This window comes from Haliotis rufescens, unplaced genomic scaffold, assembly GCF_023055435.1.
Source record: "Haliotis rufescens isolate VD_foot unplaced genomic scaffold, xgHalRufe1.0.p SCAF_19, whole genome shotgun sequence".
Lineage (NCBI taxonomy): Eukaryota > Metazoa > Mollusca > Gastropoda > Lepetellida > Haliotidae > Haliotis > Haliotis rufescens.
The window spans coordinates 14,031,770-14,049,244 of NW_025963879.1; the positions used below are offsets into that span (position 1 = coordinate 14,031,770).

Consider the following 17,475-nt stretch of genomic DNA (forward strand, 5'->3'; position numbering starts at 1 on the left):
TTTCATCAGGAAAGGCAACTTCAATTGCCTTAGATGACTCTTAGATAAAAATAATCTCTTGTTTTACATATCAGTCTAATGTGAATTTTGCAAAAATAAAACAAAAACATATATAGGAATGCTGCATTACCATAAAAGGTTGTTTATACATGTATAGGACTTGTACAACACCTAAGTTACCCACACGCAACTGGCTTGACACATTAACCCTGTTGCCACATAGACAGCTAAGTTCTTCAGACAAATGTTAGATGGACCATCACCTTAGAACATTTCCTTCTACCCTCCCTGTGAGATCTACTTAACATTTAGCCATGAGTAGGAGTGAGTTGGGTACAATGTCACAGCAGGGTTAAAAATTAAAATTTATATTTTCACTAGTCGACAAAAACTTATCTGCTATAGTCAGGCTCCCAGGCCCTAAAAACTATATTTAGAAAAGGAGTCCAACTCAAGTTAAAAATGATTTGGCAAGACTAGATTACCTCAGCTCTCAGAAGGCTCCTGAAATTAAGGATTGTTCTGGGATCCATATGAATTTTACATTATATTTTGTGGTTATATATTTTTAGATTAGATAACTATATTTCTGGGACTTAATGTTAGACTAGATCTGCTACAGAGTTGACATCTACCTGAGAGTAAACATGTCACTAGTCCTTCCTGAATATTATTGTCTCTACTAGCAGACCCGGCAGTGTCTGAGCCATATACTGGCAACCTATGTAACTCCCCGAGAAAGAAGACTGATGTCCCGGGAACATGCAACCTCCCTACTTCCTTGACCTACTGATGAAATATCTGCAGCTGACATTATGATATAACCATCAAATGACACAATATATTGCATGTGTTCTCATCTGTAATTTGTTATGAATGGACCTATGTATTTTTGAGAACTTAGTGCTCCACCATTTTGTTGGATGTTGCTATGGTCACAACGCATGCGTAATAGACATATTATAATACAGGAAGCTGGTCAAGAATAGTTTCAGGTGTAGAATCTTTATACCCATTACCTAAACTTCAACCCTGTCTAACAACAGTCTGACCACCTGATCCCCATTGTGGTCAGCTAGGGGTGTGGGGTGTGGGGTGTGGGGCGGTGGGGCTGTGGGGCGGTGGGGGGATTCTGGGAAAGAATCTCGGTCCCAGCAACCTATCCTTGTTGTAAGAAGCGACTAAGTGTATTATGTCGTTAGACTTGGTTGACTGCATGTCATCGTATCTCAATGCTCATGACGTTAATCATTGGATAGTCTGACCCTGACTTGATTATTTACATCATATTGCTAAATATTACTGTTAGTGTTAAACAAATGAATATAATACCAGGTATTTGCTACTAGATCATAACAGTACTTGGGGAAAAAATCTTAGTAACCAAAAATGTTATCATTCAAAGTTGTGTTTGCTTATATCTCATACGATTGTCAGTTACCACAGGTTTTGGACAATATCCTCAATCTCTGCATCCAAAATGACAACTTTCACTTCAACAAGATGTTGACTGTTCACTACTAAACGTCATTTACCATTAGCCTGACATTATTTCAACTGCCACAGAAGTTTAAAAGTAGACATTACCATATTCACCTTATTAAGCGCCCTGCTCCAATAAGCGCCCCTTGACCAGCTTCAAGGTATCTAATCTGTTAGTAATCTTTATAAGCTCTCCTAATTAGGACTGAAAACATGACAATCCATATTTTCTTGTGAAAACCTGTATTACAGAATTGGTTTTTAAAAAAACAGCAGCAAAGAAGGGGCATTTAAATGCCAAGAAACTATTATGGTTGTTGTTGTTGGTTTGTTGTTTTACACTGCACTCAGCAATATTCCAGCTATATGATGGCGGTCTGTAAGTAATCGAGTCTGGACCAGACAATCCAGTGATTGATATCATGAGCATCGATTCACACAATTGGGTAACTATTATGGAAACAGTTATAGTTTCATCTAGGGCTGGCTATCAATATCGATAGTAGTGATCGATACTCATTAACGTAATATCGAACAATTATCGATAAATATCAGAAAGGTATATTGAGCAAATATGCATAAAAGCCCAAGAGAAATCAACATATTTCACACTAGTGGGGAGTGATGACATATTTATGCATAGATTAATCTGTGGAAATAAAAGATATAACAAAAACAGTTATTCCATCCTCGCCAATTGACATGACCGACAATAACAAGTCTGTTTGGTAAAGTTAAACTTTATTTCATCATAACATTTTATACAAGTTTTTATCAATGACACAATATTCATGTCGATAATCATTAATATTTCCGATTATTGATCTTTTTAGCCAGCCCTAGTGTCATAGATGCTTGAACTAAGTTTGTTTACAGCCACACGTTCTCTAACAACAAACTTAACTCCCACTTCAAGGTTTTAATAACTACTCCCATTTATCAAGTTTTGAACAGCCGGGGCACTTACTAAAGTAAACCTAAACCTGCTGCAAACTTGCGGTTTGTATAAAGTAACACAATCTGGAAAGAAAACAGGCACATTTTCCAGATTTTCACAAGTCTTGGGACTCGTGGACAAGTGGTCATGTTGAACCCTGTACACAGTAAAACTGCAAAAAGCAGTTCACATATTGTATTATATTGAGTTACCACACTGCACCAAAAAAAACTCAGAACAAAGAATAATGGCTGATATTAATCATTTCATGATGAAAAATAAAAGTGACCATTGATCAGTATCAGTAATCAATGTAAAAGCTCAGTTTATCGATATACCATGAGCAGTAAGCAGCACTAATTGATCATGTTGATACGCACAGAGAGTCAAATGAACTTTCATCTTCACAACAACAAACCAACTGACTCGACCATTTTGATTGATTGAAATCTATGGGCATATTCATTTATTGACTTGTTCGCCAAACTAGTCACATAGTCTCACAACATTAATGAAAGTTTGTAATTTGAGTTTAGTACAATACACATACTGGCAGTTAATTCAATACCCAATACCAAGTCTACTGTAATATTGTGGTTCAAGACAACAATGGACAAACCTCAAATCTTTGTTCATTATTATTCATACAAAATGTCTGCTTTCTTTACTTGGGGCTTTATAGCAACGTAAGTTCCATTTAGAAATCTGTATTTCTTGGTGTTTTTCTCATATCCCACTGATTCTAATTACTGTAATTCAGCTAAAAAATATCAAAATGTTTAAATTCACACATTCAACTGCTTGAAAATATGTTATTCCATCCGAGAAAATAAAATGAATTTCCAATTTCACAAAAAAATCCATACTTTGTTATATCACAAGAATATATGAGCGAAGTACCACTGCTTCATGTCATCTTATAACCACCCCACAGGTGCTAGCTCACTGAGATACCCTTCCGCCATTTAACATGAATACCCTACTCAGACACAGTATACCGACTCCGGGCTGACCAGTCCTTGTTTTAGCCCCTTATTGCCGAGCGCCAGACAGGGTAACAAGCAGTACCATCTTTTAACGTCTTTTGGTATGACGCGGCCAGGGATTGAACCCCGGACCTTCGGCTCTCCGGGCGGACTACAGAGGCATGTGCATTGTTGTTGAAAAAGAAGAGTACAAAAAGATGTTTCCATGACATACCGCTCTTCACAACACGTTAAGGCTCATGTCACTTAGTGATGTGTACGTGTCGTACATGTTTTAAATGAATGTGTTTGATATTAGAGAAAAGCCTGAGGATTACTTGAGTTCAAGGGAAATCTGTTCTCAGATGTGTTTATTTAAATACAAATGTCTGAATTCAGATTTTAATTCAAAACAGAAATTTAACTTAAACCTCAAATTCTAAGACTATAATAAAAACGCCAGATTATTCAAGATGGACTTCATCGTAAATAACAGTAATTAAAAGACATAAAACAAATTAAGGAAGTTGCCTTAAGGCATCTCAACAATACCATCATAAATGACAGTGAGGTCAGAGACATTAACACAGTGCCTCTCTTCTTTAGACCGACTGATATGTTGTAAAGTTATGTAACTGCACAAAGTCAGCAACACATCAGCAGGATTAATATCCACAACCGTAGCAAGGGACCGGTGATTTATCACAAGGGGTTCGGCCATGGGTTTTTCATCTATGAGTACATGAAAATACAAAAAAGGATTCCCAAAATGTACTGGTATGTCGTTATAATGGCAACCATCCCATTATTCATATTCATTTATGCTTAACCCTCCAAAAGACATGAAATTAATCATTTTAATTACCAAAGTAGCTAACTGAAAATTACACAAAAATCATCAATAGCTGAGCCATAGAACTTCATTTTTATTCTGGACCCCTCACAAACAAGGAGTTGGTTTTCTGCATGACATTCACTAAAGTCTTTTTGTGACCCTCCCAAATGAGGAGTTGGTTTTCTGCATGACATTCACTAAAGTCTTTTTTGTGACCCTCTCAAACAAAGAGTTGGTTTTCTGCATGACATTCACAAAAGTCTTTTTGTGACCCTCCCAAATGAGGAGTTGGTTTTCTGCATGACATACACTTAAGTCTTTTTGTGACCCTCCCAAACAAGGAGTTGGTTTTCTGCATGACATTCACTGAAGTCTTTTTGTGACCCTCCCAAATGAGGAGTTGGTTTTCTGCATGACATACACTAAGTCTTTTTGTGACCCTCCCAAACAAGGAGTTGGATTTCTGCATGACATTCATTAAAGTCTTTTTGAGACCCTCTATTGATTTATTTGTCATCTCACGTCTAAGTTTTCTCTGCATTGAAGGAAACAAGGCATACCTTCATCCATACAACTACTTTTTACGATCAGTGACATGATTACAACAAGACAATTGACATATACCTTTAACATATTGCACACCACTTAACTGTAATACAGGTAGTCTTTGCACCATGGCTGTGAAATATCAGCATTTACTTACTCTAGTTCTCATAGCAAATCTAGATGATGCCTACATAGGTTGTCAGCATAAGGCAGAAAACACATACAGATTAAAATTTGTATTTTGTATTAAAGAAAAGAATTCAAAAAGAATTCATGATTCAATCAAACAAACATGAGTATCTGATGCATGAAAAAATGTGTAGGTGACACTGTTGATATATTGTCCTTTCATTTCTGATAAAATGTAATGTTTCCCATAAGGGTTGAACGTGTGAGTGTTATAATGTTCTGATATTTGTGTTATCTGTTGAAGCAATGTATTGTGCTAGACAATACACTGATGTACCTGTGCAGAGAGATATAAACTTTCCACCATGCCATACATGATACACTTCATTATGAATCAATATATATACACACAAACTGTTTAAATGATTTGCACACTGGTTTACAAACTAGTACTACCATATTCGATGTAATAAGCGCCCAGGGTGCTCTCAAAATTAGAAATAAGGGGCTCTTAGTAGAATATTATTTTCGTGAAAGAAACAGAGTTGAAAGATATATTTCATGGTTTATGCTGACAGCCTGAAGTGTTTATATATGACAGATATAACTTTCCAGAATTTAATTGCCCACAATTAAGGGTGCATTTAACACACGAGTGCGTATTATAGGTGAATAAATAAGTCTTTTGTACATTGATCAATTGGAAGGGGTGCTTTTTGGGAACGTTCACTAGCCAATAAATTTGCAAATGTCACCGTGGGCGCTTATTACGTCGAATACAGTATTCCACATTTTATCTTGATTAGCATTTGGTTCATTATTAAGCCTGATCATACACTGGTGTTGGCTTACAACATGAAAATATCAGAATTGTGTAATTTTATCCCCCCAAAAGTGTGTTGAAGTAGGGCTGGGATGGATAACTTGTTTAGGAATAGGATCCGGGCCTGTGGTTACAAAGTGTCCAAGTATTGTATACTATAAATTTTATCTGTAACCATGAGCAAAGTAACAAGATACAAGTGTTGTCACTTTGGTGCACGGTTTCAGCCATACCAATACACTAGTTTGTAGTTCGTTTCAAACTAGTGTTTTTTATTGTAAAATAGCTACATTTGGGTACAAAACAGCTTGTCCCACAAGATCTTGAACTAAAGGACTAAAGGTGTCTATCCCTGTAGTGTATCCTTGATGGTCCATAGCTGAGACTAAAATCAACTAAAACAATGCTAAAGGAGTCATGAAAGGACAAGTAAGTGCTGGCAGCTTTTGGAACAGACTGGAGAAATAACAAGAAAGTATTGTGGTACACACCTGCCAGAACAATACATTGGAAGAATTTACAATTATGAAATAGAATTAAAATGTTCTAAATTGTATGAGATCATACATTAATTTGTAAAAAATCAAACAAATATGTGTGCTCATAATCATAGGGACATTGCATAATGCAAAGACCTTCAATTCAACAGTATGTCCTCTTCCACCCCTGTAATATTCTAGTCAATCAAGTCTGATGTATATGTGGGGTGGGTCATGTGCTGGGGCAGGTGGGAATAATGGGGAAGGGTAGAGTGATGGTTTTATTATCCAAGCTTCAGGCTATTCCATGAAAGAAGAGGAAGATGACAAACTGTCAAAATATGTGGACTGTTAATTGTCTCATTTGCCCACAAGACAGGATTAGCTGTGGAAAGGTGGATAAATAAATAAAAATTGCAATCAGTTCCACGTGACTGCTCACATCAGCTGCCATACTAGATAACTGTTGGACATATTCTGTTACCTGTCAATGAATGCAATCAACATCTTAGTACCATATGCTTATTTGCATAACAATGAAAGATGATAGGTATGCTTCTGGCCATGTAATCTAAGCGATACTGTCGGAACAGCAAGATATAGCTTACATATAATTAAAAATGATAATATTCTTGCAAGAATATGCAAATACAAAGGAAAGTGTCAATATCATTTGAAACAGACTATCATTTTCAGATGTTCAGTCTCACAATCATCAGTTAATGATTTCAATGAAACCTGAATCTGTCCAAAGTGAACAACAGGTCCTTTATCCTAAGAATTATAGATCACTATGTAATGATCAAATATTGTCTGCTTCAAACGTTCGATTTCAATTGATTATGATTGAGTCTTTATCTCTTTAGACACAATATATCCATGTCCTACTATATAGGCCTATATAGCTACTTCCTACATTTTTTAGGGCCTGCACTTGGATGTAGGTAGTGCAAGGAACAAGACACTTCCGCGGAGGCAGTAATTTCGCAGTGGTAGTTTACATAAACTGGAAAATGATCGCTTACAACTGACATGAAATGACAAAGATCTTCGCAGTCTTATCTGACATTCCTCGGCCACAAAGTATTGACAACTGTCAGCTGTCTGATTGCACGGGTCCTTGATTAGTTACAACGAAGCGTTATGGTATTGCATGCACACTTTTGATTTCTTTGCATTTACTGTATGATTGACAAATATGATTTTGCCAAAATTACAATTATTTAAATCGCCTACCATGGGTCTGACAGCAAATAAACTAGATGCCGGGAAACACCTTTTACTACTTGCTCGCTCTCATCTCTCGTAAACAAGCGCATAAGACAGCTGTTGCTATTGGTTCATTTTGGAGAAAAGTGTAAAAATGTGACCAATAAGTGTCAATGTACTATTCTGGAAATAATTTAATACCATTTCTTTGATTGGCTTATAATTCCTAGCATTGACCAATAGATAAAACTGTCACAAAAGGGAACTACTTCCGGGAAACCTCGATTTGATGTCGGCCTTTTCCGGTTGAGAGCCATTACGTTGATAGGGGTGTGAGCCGGTTTCACGTAATCCTCAGCCATCTCAAACAGTTTTAGTTTCACGCCACTAAATCATAATGGCGAAATTACTTGGAAATTTTCTCTTTCTGATGCTGCTGTTATTGCCAACAACAATGATGTTGGTTGGACAAGGTAAGCACTTGTAATGTGGTAAGACATCTGTTAGGACAAGCATTGTTTACATCGACGTGGCACTCTTTGAGTCGTGTAAACTGCACAATAGTGGAAATATGATCACTGTTGGTGTTTTATTTGTGATAGTGTGTTAAAGGTTTATTTATCGGTAGCCGTATCTGACACAATTCTTATTGGATTTTTGCAAGAACGGTCATGAACTCTGATGACAGTCTGGTGTTAACGTGTGACGGTTGTGGTCATAGGTAGTGCCACGAATGAACACTGTTGCCTCATTTTAAAGTATCATGATAATGAAAGTATCACAATAATATCGACAGGTGGTTTATGGATATGTGCCTGTATTGGAATTTTCTTGAATGTGGCGGAACACTTGGATAACGTTGGCTATATGAATGAAATCCTATGTAAAGTTTAGTTTCACTTTAGACAGCATGTATCGAGAGTCTTGTACCATGTTTACAACGATTCTTGAAAGAAGTTAAAGCATTCTTTTTCCATAATGGTATAATGATTGCCTAAATCTGCTAACGTAACATATGCTTTAAAACATATGTCACAAATGTAATGTATGATCATGACTACAGCTGTATGGTCTTCCGAAATGTTTTAATAGCAGTGGATTATACAGATAGTCTGCTTGTTCTGCCCCTGTTCTTGTGTGCTCAAGTCCAGTAACCTTTCTTTCATTCTAGTTAAGCTTGCCGTAAAAGGCGACTCTGCTTGTCATAAGAGGCTACTAACAGGATCGGGTGGTCAGGCTTGCCGACTTGCTGACTTGCTTTATGCATGTCATCAATCCCAATTGCATGGATCGATGCTCATGATGTAAATCACTGGATAGTCTAGTCCAGACTTGATTGTAAACAGACCACCGTTATCGTTGGAATATTGTTGAGTGCGACATTAAACAACAAACTGAACAAAAACCACATATGCATGATGCGTACCTGCGTAGCGTAAAATCTGCAGAGGACATGAGGCAGATATTACTTGGGCTATTACCATGATTACACTCAAATTTTCTGGGTGCAGACTGCCTCAAATGTCATTAAATATGTTGTAGGTTGGATGTATCTTGTGTCATTTTAATCAGTTTTAATGATACAGCATTGATATGTGTATCATATTTAAAAAGCAAACAAATGTAACCTGTCCAATTACAGTTGAACCTACATATGTCTATGACTAATAAGATCTGTTACCTTATCCCAAAGTCTGAATGTTGACAGTCAATTTTATTAACAGGCAGGACCAGCAACTTTGCCATGGCTGAAGATGCTGGCAATGACCCAATAGAAGGCGAAGATGATGAAGCAACGGTGGAGACAGATGAGGGAGCACAAACTGGCGAGGGGGCAGACGAAGGAGAAGTTGTTGCCACAGAAAAGGTGAGCAGATCTAAAAAAGGATCTTTCAAAACAACTGGTAAAACACACTAACAGTAGACATAGGTGGGTTCATTTAAAAAAGTATATCTGTTCATGGTAAATACCTGTGTTGAATGGGCTGTGTCGTATCTCTTGTTTCAAATGGAAAATTAGGGGTGACCTTAGATTGGTAGATTAATATACTGAAGCAGCAAACCTCAAGAATGAGGGTTCTGATCAGGTGCCCTTGGTGTCATTGTTTTAGGGATAAATGTGATCAGTGTGTTATGCAACCTCTACAGCAGACTATGCCACTATGTAGTGCTTGGTCTTCCTGATGGCTGCTAGAATAAAGGAGAATAGTTTGAGTGATGAATTCATTTTGCTTTCATCAGTTGGAATTCTCCTACAGTCATTAACCTAGTTATCGAAACCAGTGGCAGATCCAGAAGTGGGGTGCGCTCCCCTCCTTATTTTCACATGTCAACCTGTCAGTCCCTCCACACACATATTTTAGCATCTCAGCACTAGGATCACTGAGGCACCGGGCTCTGATTGTAGTTTTCTCAAATGATATTTTCTTATTTGTTTGAATGATGGTGCTTCCTATAATGTGTTTAAAGCTGTGCTTGTATTGCAGGAAGAGGAGGAGGATCAACCACTTAAACCATCTGAGAATGCTGATACCTTCATCTTGTTCATGAATCCTGACATCCCTTCTGGTGACAACAGAGGTTTGCATGTTTTATATTATCACAACTATGTTCCTTCTTGACAGTAAGGTATTTGTGTTGACAATATGACCTTCATTTTTTAACCATTTCCATACCCCTACATCGTGTACAGTTCAGTACTATAAGTGGTATAGCCTTGTGATTATTAGTCATTACACAAAATTCCCACATCATTGCACACTGATACAATATTTCTGGTTCTGTCGGTGTTTCATTGTAAGTGCATCATCGTAACATGAGTCCTGCATTGGTACATTCTGTGTGGATAAAAAAAAAGTGCTTGGACTAAAGAGAATCATGTTTGTTATAAAAGGTTAGAATTGGTACTCGGCAGTGTGTGCTTGTCATATGAGGCGACTTACTGGACAGGTGATAAGTCTTGGAGACTTTGTTGATTTCATGTCTTGACACCCTGACAGGATGTGACTTTAATCTTGCTGTTGACTGCTAGTTTGCATGTCCCATTGACAGGATGTGAGTATTAATATGTTGAGGTATCCTCTTTCCGATAAGTAGGCACATGGAAACATCCCCAAAATGTCAGATATTCTACAGCCCTAAGGATACCTTTAACATTAGCGAAAGTGGCTATGGCTAGTGCTAATTTCTATCCCTGCTTGGAGTTAGATTTTTGAGCCCTTCAGTGTGTAAACATTATGTATTTCATTTCCACTAGATATTCCTGCTGGCAAGTTGGTCCGGGTTCTTGTTGGGTTTACCAATAAGGGAGATAAGGAGTTTGTTGTGGAAACCATGGATGGATCATTCCGCTACCCACAAGACTTCTCTTTCTATGTCCACAATGTAAGTACAACCTTCATCAACAAAAACAACCCCCAAATGTCATGAAATGAATCATGTTAAGATTAGGACATTTAGACAGAAGTATATGGTACATCAATATTTCAAAATATGACCATCTTTAACTTATGGATGCTGGTGTGTGCTTTTTGAAACTGGGCATTTACTGAATTGCTCAAGGAATTGAATGTCTCTGTATATGTTCTGTGTAAGATCTGTGTGTCGTATAAGTAACCATCAGTAAATTGGTGTTGGACATCAAGTTATGATCCTTACGATTAGTCACTGTGTAGTGACTTCCTGGATGTTATTTATGAACTTCACATTAAGCACCCACACTGACTGAACACATTACCTACACTTTCAGTTATGCAGCCAGTTACAACATGTACAGCACATTGTTAGAAGTTTGTCTTTAATGATCCTAGATGTTCAAATGAACTTTCAATGAATTTGTCTGTTCCATAGCTGATTGAAATCCTTTTTATGTCTTTCTGGAAGACTGTAATGTGGTTATCTGTTTCAGTTCACTACTGTGTCTTATAGCCAAGTTGTGGAACCGAAGAAGCAAGCAACATTTGAATATGGATTCACTGCCAATGAAGCCTTCAATGCTAGGCCTTTTGGTCTCACCATCAACCTCAACTACAAGGACAGTGTATGTATGAGTACAAGTGTTTAGAGTTGCCTCTCCTCCCAACTTCAAACATGCTTTTAAACAGTGGATTGTTTGTTGGAAAATCACGTATACTTTCTTTTGACCAAGGCTTGCCAGTAGTTCATCATTTGCTGTAACCTACTGAGTGTTGGTGTCCCCATAAGGAGATACTTCATAGGCAACATTGACAGGCCTTGTCCCAAATAGTGAACAAACTTTGTCTTATGCTGGTGAAAATTTGAGCTTAGTTCTATGAAGTATTGTTAATAGGGGTGGAAAGTGTATGCAAATCCTATTACTGTAAGATACCAAAAGATAATTGTTTGTATCTAGAATAGCGTTAATATCAGTCAGTCTATGGAATCAGTGCTTGTTAGTGGTATGTGAAGACTTTCATCATGTTCATGAACTACTTGTTTTCTCGTGTTGAACCTGCAAGTTGAAAGTAATTGGATGACGATATGTTGTTCACTTTCATACAGCTTGCTAGATAGACTGTGGAGAAGCTAGAGCACAACCGTTGTTACTTGATGGACTGTGTGTAGAACTTCTCTCCCAGGGCCACATAACACTTGATAACCAAGTCCTGTGACATGATTTTCTAGTCCTTCATCTTGTTTATCATGTTTAAGGATATTAACTACTCCTGAATGACAGGTTAGCTTTAGTGTGAAAGAATCGGTTGGTCCTTGACATGTTTTGAGTAGTACATTTACCCAAACCATAGGGTTAGTGGTCGAAATGAGGATAACATTTCAAAACGTTCTTTCAAGTGATCTCAATTTTTACGTAATATGTAGTAAAATACTTTCTAACATTGTTTAATAATGAATTGTTTCAGACACTCATCTAAATGAAACTTCACTTTACTATGTTTGAAACAAATTGCACAAAGCATGTGAAACAAGGTTAAATATTGGAGTGATAAATATTTTCCAAAACATGTCTGAACTTTCACCTTTGTCCTGTGTACCCATAATTTGTAAATGTTATTTTGTCAACATGGTCAGGTGACCTTCCTGAATGTCAAGGTTACAGCCATGTGCAGGTTGATGGAACTTCTATTGAAATTAGTCCTGGTCTAATGTTTAAGTGTTTGTCAAGGTCTTAAATGGTTGTTGATATTTTGCAAGACGAGTCACGACCACGACTCTGAGTATGAGATTTGAACAGATTTCCAAAGTCCTTAATTAACTAACACATGTTAACAAATTGTTAAGTGCTTTTATCAATATCGATTTTCACTCCTGCTTTGAGATACCTCAAGCAGTTGGGAGACATATGGTGTCATCATGGTCATTGTCGTAGGGATAAATGTGATCAGTGTGTTGTGCAACCTCTACAGCAGACTATGCCACTATGTAGTGCTTGGTCTTCCTGATGGCTGCTAGAATAAAGGAGAATAGTTTGAGTGATGAATTCATTTTGCTTTCATCAGTTGGAATTCTCCTACAGTCATTAACCTAGTTATCGAAACCAGTGGCAGATCCAGAAGTGGGGTGCGCTCCCCTCCTTATTTTCAGACACCTAACATGTCAGCCTGTCAGTCCCTCCACACATGTATTTTCACATTTATGAGCCATGTGGGATTCCTGGTTAGCATGGTTAGAGTAGGTCTGACCTGTTTGTCGTAGGTGGTGACCGGAGGGTTAGACTGTTGTGAAAAGTGATTATGAATTATAAAAGCTACATATTATTGAGATTGGGCCACAGTGCACTTGCAAACATGGTTGTTACAGGCATATCCTGAACCATTTGAGCTGGTAATGTACTATTGATCCTACTATAAAAAGGTGTACTTCAATGTAATATTCCTATCTTAGAATAGCGTTAATATGTCAGACCATAGAATCAGTGCTTGTTAGTGGTGTTGCGTGAAGACTTTCATAAACTACTCGTTTTCTTCTGTTCAACCTGCAAGTTGAAAGTAATTGGATGACGATATGTTGTTCACTTTCATACAGCTTGCTAGATAGACTGTGGAGAAGCTAGAGCACAACCGTTGTTACTTGATGGACTGTGTGTAGAACTTCTCTCCCAGGCCTTTAGTTGAGTCCTAAAACACTTGATAACCAAGTAATGTGACAGATAAGGTGTATTTTGGTGGGGTCTGTGTTTTTATCTTGTTTATGGATGACCTGTATAAAGTATAGAAATATGAAACAAATCGGGTGTTCTTTAACTTGTTTTGAGTAGTATATTGGGGGGGGGCCTCAGCAACCCATGTTTGTCATAACAGTTGATTAGATAGATGGATCAAGTGGGGGAATTGGTGACAGTGGATTGGGTGTCATCTTACCACCAGCATGACAACTTGCCAGTGCTAAAAACCAAATGGTTGACTGAATTGTTTGTGGTCAGCTCCTGTAGTCAAGTGATGCTACCAGTGAGTGTTGGTTTCTTTTGTATGTGAATATAATGACATCTTGTAATTCTATGACCTTTTCCCCTCTTTACAGGAAGGCAATTTCTTCCAAAATGCTGTGTACAATGAAACTATTACTGTGGTGGAGCCTGATGAGGGTCTGGATGGGGAAACGTAAGTTGGTCCTGAATTACAGAAGAGAATGTTACAAACTTGTCTGGCATCTTATGCAACCTCTACAGCAGACTATGCCACTATGTAGTGCTTGGTCTTCCTGATGGCTGCTAGAATAAGGGAGAAAAGTTTGAGTGGTGAATTCATTTTGCTTTCATCAATTAGGATTTCTCTGACAGTTATTACCTAGCAAGTTGGAACCTCAGATATTCATATATTAGCACTCTGACAAATGTTAATGTTATTGCTACATCTAACTTTTGAAAGCATTAGTAAAATGTTGAACAAGTTTAACTCTAAGACTGTTACAGAAGATTACGATAAAAATGAAATGTGTTATGTGAGTGATGCATATGCTGAGAGCCTAAGAGGCAGTTTACTGGAATAAATTGTCAAGATCAGTGACTTGGCTGATAGCATGTCATCTTGCCCAGACAGCAAGGATCATTGCTAATATCGGTCACTGGTGTCTCTGTTCAGACATGAATATCTGCAGGCTGCCATGAGTGGCATTACCACACCACACCACACCACACCACACCACACCACACCACATTGAGATATTTGTGTAGTGTTTGACATGTGTCTGGTGATCATTTGTTGCAGCTTCTTCTTGTACGTGTTTTTGGCTGCGGTTGCTGTCCTTTTGCTAGTCGGAGCCCAGCAGTTGCTGTCCACTTATGGAGTGAGTTGTCACCTTGTGGTGCTGATGTTATTCTTCCTCAGTACAAGATGCTTGATGATTTCATGTATTGAAAAATGGAGTTTATTTACACATGCAAAGTCAGCCTTTGGATTGCAATGAGATTAAGTATTGAGGAATCTAGAATTGTCAAGGATAAATTATCCCATTGGAACATTAGTCTCGATACTCTGGCCATCAGAAATTTTATGATTTGATTCATGTGGCAAGGGTGCGGAGTAACTTACTGACTGGTTTGTTGTTGTTTTTTTCAGAGGAAACGTCTGCTGCCCAAACACAAACCCATCGTGGAAATGGGCACCCAGAAGTCGGATGTAGACTACGACTGGCTCCCAAAGGAAACGCTCCAGGAGATGAGTAAGTGTTGCCTGATCGATAATTTTATGAGCATCTGTTTGTCATGCATAGAAGCGTAGCAGCCTAGTAAAATGATTGCAGATCACACAGATTGCCTAGTTTCCAGTCTACACAGGGCTGCTTTTTATTTAAAAATAAAGGAATGAAAATAAAGATGACTATAATCCTTTGATATTAACAAGGAATTTCCTGAAGCAGTCATAAAATGCTGATTGTCGTGTTTATCCATTGATATTGGGGACCTTTTGTTGCAGTTGGTCTAATTGGTTTTAGAGTTGTCTCCCTTGGCTTGAAAAGTCATGACTGCTAAAAGATCTTGTTTAGTTGATAATTGAACAAAAAAAACATACCTTAGAACATTTTTTTATAACCTCCAACCATAGGTATTGATTGTCCTTTTGTGAAAATCAGAATCTGACTATGTGATTCTATTCCAGATCGTTCTCCTCGGCGTTCCCCAAAGCAATCACCTCGCCAGCGAAGAAGCAAAAGATCTTCGGGTTCTGGCGAGGAGTAAAGGAATGGCGTCAGGAGCGGGCACCAATTCTGCTGCCCATCACACGGGATCACAACATCCCTGTCAATCTCATCACTGTTTTTCACAATAAAATATACACACCTCGTAAACGTAGGCGGTACTGCTTGTCTTTAACTCTAGGATTATCAATTGTAGATAGGTTTATTATGTGGACGCGTCATGAATGTATGTAGCCAGGGCATCTGCCATCGTATGGTTGTAAACATAAAAAATGGAAGGCATTGAGACTGAATTGAATTACCTTCGAGTATTTTGGTTAAATTTTATTTTTTAAATCTTTTTTTTGTTGAGTGAAAGCGTTTTAACACAATCACTGGTTGCTTTAGATAAAATGTGATAGTTTATTTATTTCATAATATTTATTGATGCACCTGTGAATTTGTAAAAGTTGCCAGTTCCATTACTATGCAAGCTGAATTGTACATACACGACCACCCTGGTCTACAGTTACCTAATCCGACGTTCAAGAATATCTCCATTCCAAAATGTCTATGTACATTCCTACTTAATTTTTACAATAGGAAGGAAATAAATCTGGTTATGGGTTACCTTTGCAAGCTTGCATAATTACTTTCTTGATCTAGTCTGATATTGTGTGTAAGACCATCCAGTTAATTATGCCAGTATGTTTTTGTTTGGCAGTCTGTTGATATTAAGCTTTGCTGCTCATGTATTTTCGTTATCTAAGAAAGATTAGGTATGTTGTCTAAGAATCATCCAATGCTCAAATTTTAACTAAGCAAGATTACATTGTATATTTCTGGACGAGTATGTGAATCATGTAAATATCATTTTAATAAAAAATAAAAAAACAAAACAAATGTTTTCGAGATGTGTTTAGCACAAGTGTTTGGTTTATGTTACTAGATGTGTTTGACATGAAGTTATTTTTGTTAATTAGCACCTGATGCTTCTGGGGAGGGGGCAACCTTGCCAATGTCTTCTTGGGATTCAGGGGTAGAATAGGTCCTAATCAACCTGTGGGTCGTAAGAGGCAACCAAGTGGATGATGGGTGTCAGAGTCGCAGACTTTGTTGGTGGTGTTATTTTGTACCCCTAATGGCATGGGTCGCTGCTCACAAGATCAATCAATGTATTTGTTTATAGGCCATCATTTTGATCAAAGTACCAAATCTTGCAGCATTGGATTTGGGGCTTCTCAGAAAGGGACCCAGAAGGCCACATGGTGTGAGCAGATGTCACATTTTTTCTGTCCTGGAACTAGCCCACAGTGTACAGTTATCTTATATAAAACCCTGAAACAATTTGTGGACGGTGTAAGATCAAAGGAGGTACCATATTGACCAATAGGTCAAGGTTCCTGAGATGTTTCGGGTGCTGGTTCCAGTTGACCCTGCAGTGTTCAAAATACATTTTATACAGGTCACCTCACATTATGTAATGTACGTATCGGAGATCTTCTTTTTAGACCTGTACGGATAATATATACATACCTGGTACCACATGCTTATCTACACAAGTAAACAAAGAACACACGTGGCTAAGATGTGGCATCAGACACCAACACATTATGCCAAGTAAATTTCATTCTACATACATGAAGGTTTATTTGTTTAACCTCACTGTTACAGCTATATGACTGCGTTCTGTAAATATTCCAGCGATTGACATGTACATCGACCCACATTTTTGGGATACCATGACATGCATCAACCAAGACAGGGAGCCTTGACCACCCGATCGTTATTCTAGTCGCCTTTTATGGCAAGCATGGGTTCATGACCTATTCTACCCGATCTTCACAGGGCACATGCACACTTGCATACTAATACCATATGTTATTACCCATAGGGTTAGAAATAAGCCATTTAATAAAAATCGAATGTGCATTAGTGCACATATCGCTTCTCCCACCTGTGTATTGTTTCCGTCA

At 37.8% G+C, this 17,475-nt stretch overlaps 2 protein-coding genes across 2 annotated transcripts in view; one reads left to right on the forward strand and one right to left on the reverse strand.

Annotated features, from left to right (window-relative positions):
• Positions 1–7,508, reverse strand: part of LOC124148289 (ataxin-1-like) — a 121,090-nt gene extending 113,582 nt beyond the window's left edge. The window contains exon 1 of the mRNA XM_046519310.2: positions 7,433–7,508. The gene's annotated coding sequence lies outside the window, so the exon portion shown is untranslated. The remainder of the gene's footprint in view (positions 1–7,432) is intronic.
• Positions 7,509–7,688: 180 nt separating this feature from the next.
• On the forward strand, positions 7,689–16,398 carry LOC124148288 (translocon-associated protein subunit alpha-like). The gene is made up of 9 exons (XM_046519309.2): positions 7,689–7,878; positions 9,130–9,272; positions 9,892–9,985; positions 10,662–10,789; positions 11,313–11,444; positions 13,904–13,983; positions 14,590–14,668; positions 14,941–15,043; positions 15,481–16,398. Exons 1-9 carry the CDS (start codon positions 7,803–7,805, stop codon positions 15,558–15,560), a joined length of 915 nt encoding a protein of 304 aa, XP_046375265.1. The 5' UTR covers positions 7,689–7,802; the 3' UTR covers positions 15,561–16,398.
• Positions 16,399–17,475: the final 1,077 nt, after the last annotated feature.

Excerpts from the sequence above, each read along its gene's own strand:
- LOC124148288 (XM_046519309.2), top strand. The coding sequence starts at position 7,803 with ATGGCGAAATTACTTGGAAATTTTCTCTTTCTGATGCTGCTGTTATTG. Across the intron at positions 9,273-9,891 it reads AAGTTGTTGCCACAGAAAAG|GAAGAGGAGGAGGATCAACC; the intron begins GTGAGCAGATCT and ends CTTGTATTGCAG. Across the intron at positions 9,986-10,661 it reads CCCTTCTGGTGACAACAGAG|ATATTCCTGCTGGCAAGTTG; the intron begins GTTTGCATGTTT and ends CATTTCCACTAG.